Source organism: Chrysochloris asiatica, unplaced genomic scaffold (assembly GCF_000296735.1).
Source record: "Chrysochloris asiatica unplaced genomic scaffold, ChrAsi1.0 scaffold00293, whole genome shotgun sequence".
Lineage (NCBI taxonomy): Eukaryota > Metazoa > Chordata > Mammalia > Afrosoricida > Chrysochloridae > Chrysochloris > Chrysochloris asiatica.
In genome coordinates, this window is record NW_006408811.1 from 2,332,215 (window position 1) to 2,340,282 (window position 8,068).

An 8,068-nucleotide genomic window follows, 5' to 3' on the forward strand; every position below is an offset into this window, starting at 1 on the left:
TAGGATATCAATGTTTATGCACTCCATTTCATTTTTGACAATTTCCAGTTTTTCTAGATAGTTCATACATTCCAGTTCTGCTTATTAATGGATGTTTATAGCTGTTTCTCTTCATTTTGAGTTGTTTCCCTTCAGCAAATGATGGTCTAGTGGGCTTTACTCCAATCATATCATCATGGTCAACTCTACTTAGAAGAGGCTGCTCTTCCCAGTTATATTCTGAGTGCCTTCCAACCTGAGGGGCTCATTTTCTAGCACTATATCTCACAGTGTTTCTCTGCTATTCATAAGGTTTTCAGTGACTACATGTTCGGAAGTAGTTTGTCTCCTTTCTTCCTAGTCTGTCTTCATCTGGAAGCTCATCTGAAACCTGTCCACCGTGGGTGACCCTGCTGGTATTTAAAATACCTGTGGCATTTAAAATCATAGCTTCCAAAATCACAACAACTCATAAGCCACCATAGTACGACAAACTGACAGGTGAGTGGTGGAGTCATTCTGATACTGAACTATATAATAACAAACTTGCTAAGGTTATATACATAATTTGTATATATCTAAATACCATATACAGTTTTTACAGTATATAATTGCTGAAAACAAAGACAAAGTTGAAAAGTGAGTGCCCTTATCTAGAAAGCCTTGGGTGAGAGGCAGTATAACATAGTATTGGGAACACAGGCTCTGGGGTCTAAATGTGCGAACTCAAATCATGACTACAGTACTTAACAGCTGTTCAACTTTCACTTATATCAGTCTACTGAATTCCTACATAGTAAATGGAGATATGTCACTTTATTATATGTGATAAGACACGAAGTGATTTTGATAGCACCTGGCATATAAGTACGCAATGAAAGTATTCATTTTAAAACTTCTGTCATGCGAAGAGAGATGAGAGCCATCATTTTATGTACCAGAGTAGTTCTTATGAAAAAAATCATAATCCTAACATTAAACAAGTTGAAGAAAATGATCCTTTAAACATTACAGACAGTATTAAATATTATAGATCATTTCATAAGTATTTATAGACTATTTTTTCTATTTGACGAAATAAGCTGCTAAGAGAAGATATGGAAGAAATCTTAAAACCATGGAGCATCAAGCCATGAAACATGACCATAAGAAAATAATTATAAAATAGCACCTGTAAGCATAAGATAAGTTGAAAACTATGGAATGTTGAAAACACATATGCTATTCTGGAAACACTGAGTTTCTAAAATACAACTAATATGGCTTCATTGTTGTTCTTGTTGTTTTAAGTGCCACTGAGTTGGTCCCGACTCACAGAAATGCTATAGGGCTCCAAAAAGCAGCTGACAAGTTTAAACCACCACTACAATTCAAACACCCTTTTGGTCCAGTGCTTATCCTACAGTGCCACAACAAGACTCCAACAGTCACCTGTTGTTGTTGTTGTTAAGTGCCATCAAGTTGGTTCCAACTCATAGGGACCCTCAACAGGGTTTCCGAGGCTGTAAATCTTTACAAGAACAGAGAGAGCCTCATCTTTCTCCCGCGGAGGGGCTGGTAGTTTCGAACTGCTGACCTTGCGGTTTGCAGGTTGATTCGTAACCACTACGCTACCGGAGCTCCTTAACAGTCACCTGTGACTAGTATTTATTATATATATACTTGCCTTGGCTAAGGTTATTAGGTCATAACAGAGAAAGACTGCTGCTCTGCCTGTTTTCCCCACACCAAGAAAAGGAGAGACAAGGAAGGAGAGTGAATAAAGGAGCAGAGATAAAGAAATAGGGCACTCATAGGAAACGGAAGGGAATGAGAGAGGGAAAGGAAAAAAGATGGAGAGATCAGGAAACGCCAAAGGAAAGATGGAAAGATACAGAAAAGAGAGAGGAGATAAAGGTGAGAAGCTGAGATAGAAAGAGAAGAGGAAGAAGGAGAAATAAGGACCAAGCAAGCAAAAATTAAAAGGGAGAGAGACCAATTAGAGAGAATAACTTCAGTGAAAAATTGCAGAATAAATTCAGATACAGACAGAGAAACAAAGAAATGTAGGAAGGAAAGAGAGGGGGCAGGATGGAGCTGAACCTAATCTAGAGATCCTAGAAACTAGACAGAAACAAACGGAGATTTCTAGAAATGGAGATTTAAACCAGTACCATTAAGAAAAAGTTCAGTATCTCTAATGTCCAATAAGAAGCCACCAGCCACAGATAACTATTAACACTGGAACGGTAGGTAGTTAGTCTGAACTGAGATGTGCTGTAACATGATTTCAAAGATTTTGTTTGACAAAAGAATAAAATATCTCATTAATAACATTCACACTAAAGGACAGCATTTGACATACTGAATTAAATAAAACATTATTCTAAATTAACTTCACTTTTTTTTACTTTTTAAAATGTGGCTACTAGAGGATTTAAATTACTATGTAGTTTGCATTATATTTCTACCAATGGTACTGCTCTAGATTGTCAAGAGTGCCTTAGGACTGCCACTGGTGCCAAAGAGTAGAAAACCACAGCCATTCTTAACCTGTCCCCCACTTTCAGAACCAGCTAGTTTCAGTTAGCAAGAGATGTGGATCTATAAACCCAACTCTGATTATGAGAGCAACCATGAATTCAAATAGAACATAATGGTGGGTAGTGGTTGAGTGCCACCAAGTTGGTTCTGACTAATAATGACCCTGCACTGGATCTTAAATCTTTACAGGAGCAGAAAGCCTCATCTTTCTCCCGAGGAGCAATTGATAGACTGCTGCTGACCTTGCAGTTAGCAGCCCAGCTTGTAATCTACTACACCACCAAGGCTTCTTAAACAGAACACAGAGCACTATTAAATTGTTTTAACAATCAAAACTAGGCATGTAGTGAAGTCTGAGCTGAGTAAAGAACAGAGAAGTTAAACTAGGAAATTTAACAGAAGGGTGTAGAACCAGGAGTTCCAAGATTCTTGGAACTTTTTGGGTTTTAAAGACTTAATATTATCTAACTAGCACAGTGAGAGAAAAACAGTATTTGAAGAGTTCATTACATTGAAAAAAAAAAAAAAAAAAGAAATTCCATACACAGACATTTTTAGCAAGCATTTACTCAATGTTTTTGAGTTGTTAAAAAAAAATCACTCCTTGCATTTTCTCATCCCTTACACAAAATGCACTAATACTTTAAAACTTCACTAAGGAAAAATAAATGAATATGTACTTATCTCCTTACTAAGAAAACAAAACAAAAAACATTCTCATTTTATATTTAGTACACAGTGTTGTTATTGTTATTGATTCAATTTTGACTGACAGCAAGCCTACAGAATAGAATAGAAAGAATTTCCCCAGAGGGTTTCTACAGCTGTAACCTTTACAGAAGCAGACTGTCACATCTTTCTCCCAAGGAGCAGTTCATTTCACTGATCCTTGTTAGCCCAGAGTTTACCTCACAATGAAAATATAATTTTGCTATATAGTGTCTATATGCTCCTTCCCTTTTGTTCCTATAGGGGAAAAAAACTCAAGCATCTACCACTCTTCAACCACAATATACTGGAAATTTTGAAAGGATCTAAAAAGTGCCTCTCAAACTCTAATGCACATACAAATTCACCTTAGAATCTTCATTCAGACAAGGATTCCTACTCCACAAGTCTGGCCTAAAATAGAGCATTTCACACAAGTTCAGTAGTCATCCCAACCTTAAGAATTACACTTTGAGTAGCGAGGGGTTATAACATAAAATTTTCCTTACATTAAAAATGTAACAGAAGAATTTATATCTAGTAAGCTTCAAAGTGGAAAGAAAAAAAAATAGGCATTTTAGTGTTTATATGAAGTGACTGTCCACTACGACCAGGCTCAATAACATGCCAATCCACACATAAAATTTGGGACTAGACCAAGTCAGCATTTATTTGAGACTAAAGTCCCACAATTATCTTGAGTTATACAATCCAGATCCAGGTAATGGGAAAAAGAACATTATGGGAAGGGAGAAGTTTTTCTAATATTCCTCTGGGAGATATGGTTCCATCTGTGAAATGTAACATACACATGTACTTATACACAAACATTACTCCTTTCTGAACCTACCAAACTTTCTAAAACAAATATGTAATATTTGTATTTAGTATATTTAAAGTTTTTAAATCGATGACAAAGTCCATGAAAGTGGTAAAGAAAGCACCAACACTGAGTAAACATGCAAGAGCTAATGATGGAAGAAACATTTAGTAAGTACTGCTGTTAAATGTCACTGAGTCGGTTCTAACTCATATGTCCCTATATAGGGTTCTGAAGCTGTAAATATTTGCAGAAGCAGAAAATTTCATCTTTCTCCTGTTAATAAGAATAAAGAATTTTAGAAGATATATTAATAAATAAAGATTCAAGTTACTTACCTTAGTAAAGTTATTCAGATGGCCTAGCTTTCTCATATTTGATACTCCTTGCAATTTAGCCACATTTTGGAGAATCTCCCTTAAGTTATCAGAAGGTTCTAGAAGAAAAGGCAGTACAAAATCATGTAACTTTAACATACTATTGTCCTACCAAACCATATAAAACAAGCAGAATATGAAAAATTCACAACTTCGGCTATTAGTTGAAAGTCTTACTCTCTAGCCCAAATCTATTGAGGTGGCTTCAAAGTCCACGGGGATGACCTTCATATCCCTACTCCACTAATATCTTGACTTCAAACGTTCATTCTGGTTTGACCTAGTGCAGAGAATTTGTATTTGTACTCTAGACTTCGAACTGGTTTTCTATCACAACCAGAATCATGAATGTTGTTGTTGCTTTTGCTCTTAACTGCCATCGAGTCAGTTCCAACTCATAAGGACCTAGTACTGGGTTTCTGAGGAGCTACTGGTATGGCGCTGTGGGATAAAGCACTGGACTGCAAGGTCAGTTTGAACCACAAGGTAGGCAGTACAAACTTACCAGCCACTCTTTGGCAATCCTATATAGGATTGCTATGAGTTGGAACCCACTCAACAGCACTTTAACAACAACAATTTTTACTAAGCAGATTGCCAAATCTTTTCTCCCATGGTTGGTTCAAACCACCAACTTTTCAGTTAGCAGCTGAGTGCTTAACCATTGCACTACTAGTGCCCTTTCTTGGCTTAGTAGTGAGCAACAAACAAGACTAAATATTTCTTTTACCCCACTTAATAAGTCTTAAGGAATCCTAGTGTGGCAGTGCAGGATAAGCAGGACTGCTTTATCACAAGGTTGGAAGTTCAAACCTAGCAGGTACTCCTTGGAAGTCCTATATAGGATCACTATGAGTCAGAACCAACTCAACAGCACTTAAAAGAACCCAGAGAATCAAATTGTGAGTGCTGTCTCAGAATAAATCTCAAGAGTGTTTATAGGAATAGAATGTTGTTGTAATGTGCCGTGGAGTCGGTTGGGACTCATAGCGACCCTGTACAGGGTTTCCGAGGCTATAAATCTTCACAGTAGAAGAAAGCCTCATCTTTCTTCCGTGGAACAGCTGGTAGTTTCGAACTGCTGACCCTGAGGTTTGCAGCCTGATTCATAACCATTATGTTACCAGAGCTCCTTAGGAATAGAATAAGAAGTGTAAAATGTGTTGTCTCTGGGAATACAAATAGTAACCATACTTGACTGAGAATTAAAAAGTTGGAAATTTCAAGTCTACCCTAAGACACTTCAGCAGAAAACCAGGTAATCTAATTCCCGAAGTCAACTAGTAAAAACCCATGGAGTACTGTGACACATATGAAGTCACCATGACTCAGAGTCAACTTGACAGTAAATAATTTCTTATTTTTTTACAACATAAAATTTACAATATTAGTGTCCAGTCAAAAATTAACAGGCAGGCAAAGAAGCAAGAAAAGCAATGTATTGAAACTAATCCTGAACTGGCACAGATGGTAAAATCAGCAGTTTTTAGAACTATATTCCAGATGGTCAAAACCTTAGGTAAAGAAATGAAAGGTTTAAAAACATCTAAATTGAATTTCTGGAGATGAAAATCACATGTATGAGTGAAAATATAATGAATGGGAATAATGGCAGATTTCTGCTGTTCGATGCTGTCAAGTTAGTTCCGACTCAGTGATCTTGGGCAGCTTTTCCAAGGAGTGGCTGGTTTGGAAAAGTTTGCTCTCTTGTCCTTGATCTTCGGCAAACTTTGCTTTCTTGCCCTGGATTTGTATCACCAACTTATCTGACAGCAGTCCAGTTTCTGCAGCACCACACCAGCATACCAATGGCAGATTCAGCATTAGAACCAGAAAGAATAATGAACTTGAAGACATAGCAATGAAAACTACACACCATGTAACACAAAGAGAAAAAAAGACGAAATGAACAGAGAGCATCAGTCAGCTGTGGAACTTCCCCAACAGCATAAAACAAGTGTGCCTGGAGTCTCTGAAGTAATAAAATCAATCAAAAGCCAAACCCACTAATGTCGACTTGCTTCCAACTACAGCAACACTATGGGACAGGGTAGAACTACCCCTCAGGGTTTCCAAGACTAAATTTTTAAGGGAGCAAAAGAGGAGCAAAGGAGTATAAAGAAACATCTGAAGAAACAATAGGTGAAATCTTCCCAAATATGATAAAAGGAGTAAGGCAACAAATTTAATACTCTCAACAAACCCTAAGCACAAGAAACATGAAGGAATCTACATGCCACATTATAATTAAATTGCTCAAAACTAATGATAGAGAAAATCTTAAAAGCAGGTAGATTGCAGCTAGGGTGGAGGTGCAGTGATGCTCACTATTAGCGATACCACAGAATACCTGGCAAAGCAGATCCAGGGCAGACTTCCAAAACTCAAAAGCACAGAGATAGGAAAACGTAAAATGACTGAAGGCTTATAGCTAGTGGAACTTGTAGCAAAAGTAAGAAATTGCGTATATTTGAATCTGTCAGGATTTGTGAACCAACAACTTGGGCAAAACTAAATGGCAAGACCAAGCAGGGGAGTAAACATACCATGGAAAAACGCCATGGGAACCTCGGAGCAAAGATCACAATACACTTTGTCAGTTTTGCTTTGTTCTGATTTTCTTTTATTTTGGTATCTGTTCATTGGAGCCCCCCACTGTCTGTGCACCTCAATTCTGGTGACTAGAGGGTGTGCCAGAGACAGTGGACACCCCCACCGTCACCACTGGTGGGTTCTTCTGCCTCGCATATGCACAGACACTCACAAAAAAAGAGCGGCCCCAAAAACGCTTTTTTTTTTTTTAAATACAGGAAAGGCCAGGAAAGGGGTGTACAGAGGGAAAGAGAATTTAAAAACAAACAGGCCAAAAATTAAATTAAATCCTGTGGTTCACCATAATAGCAAACAGGGGCATCTTGAAATCTCTCAGGCAGTTTTGAAGGAGAGAAGCTGAAAAGAGGACATTAAAATCATACTCATATTAGGCTACAGACTTTTTTTTTTTCTCTCCCTCCTCTCCGTTTTCTACTATTACAGACTACAGTATTCAGTCTAGTTTTGTCTTTTTTGTTGTTGTTGCTTTTTTCAGGGTTTTTTTTGTTTGTTTGTTTGTTTTCTGGTGCTGTTTTGCTGTCGTATGTTCCCCCTTCTACCATTGGGGGACTCTTTCTCTCCCTATATTACCCAAAGAGACAACAACTGCTGCCATATATAGTCAAGCTACAACCACACTCTATAAAACATCAAAACCCAGGCGAGAACCAGTATTAATTACCATATACCAGGGAGGGAGATAACACCTGTGACAGTTACTCTGAGTTAAGCAATAAGAAGTGTGAAAAGGGTAGTCCACATCTTGATCACATCTTCCTGGAAGCAATCAGAAAGCATAAAAAATACCAAAACACATACTCAATTAAGTATTAAGACCAAAGATAAACACTAAACATGTCCAAGAAGTAAAAGCAGATGACCATATCAGTACACGTCCAGAAACAAGATAAAACGTCTGAGACAAATGACCTAGAGGTAGACCTGGACTCCATTCTGGAAGGAGGGCAGGTCTTGGAAATGCCTAAGAAGGAATTCAGAAAAATGATTACAAAATGTGTTAAAACACTTTACAATGGAGTTGAGAAAAATAAGGAAGAAGTCAGGAAAG

General features: G+C 37.6%; 1 protein-coding gene across 1 annotated transcript in view; it reads right to left on the minus strand.

Annotated features, from left to right (window-relative positions):
* The window catches only part of LOC102814549 (rapamycin-insensitive companion of mTOR-like), a 40,646-nt gene extending 33,677 nt beyond the window's left edge, over window positions 1-6,969 (minus strand). The window contains exons 1-2 of the mRNA XM_006874682.1: window positions 6,954-6,969; window positions 4,369-4,466 (exon numbers count right to left, since the gene is read on the minus strand). Coding sequence (XP_006874744.1) covers window positions 4,369-4,466; window positions 6,954-6,969 — 114 coding nt within the window. The remainder of the gene's footprint in view (window positions 1-4,368; window positions 4,467-6,953) is intronic.
* Between the last annotated feature and the right edge of the window lie 1,099 nt (window positions 6,970-8,068).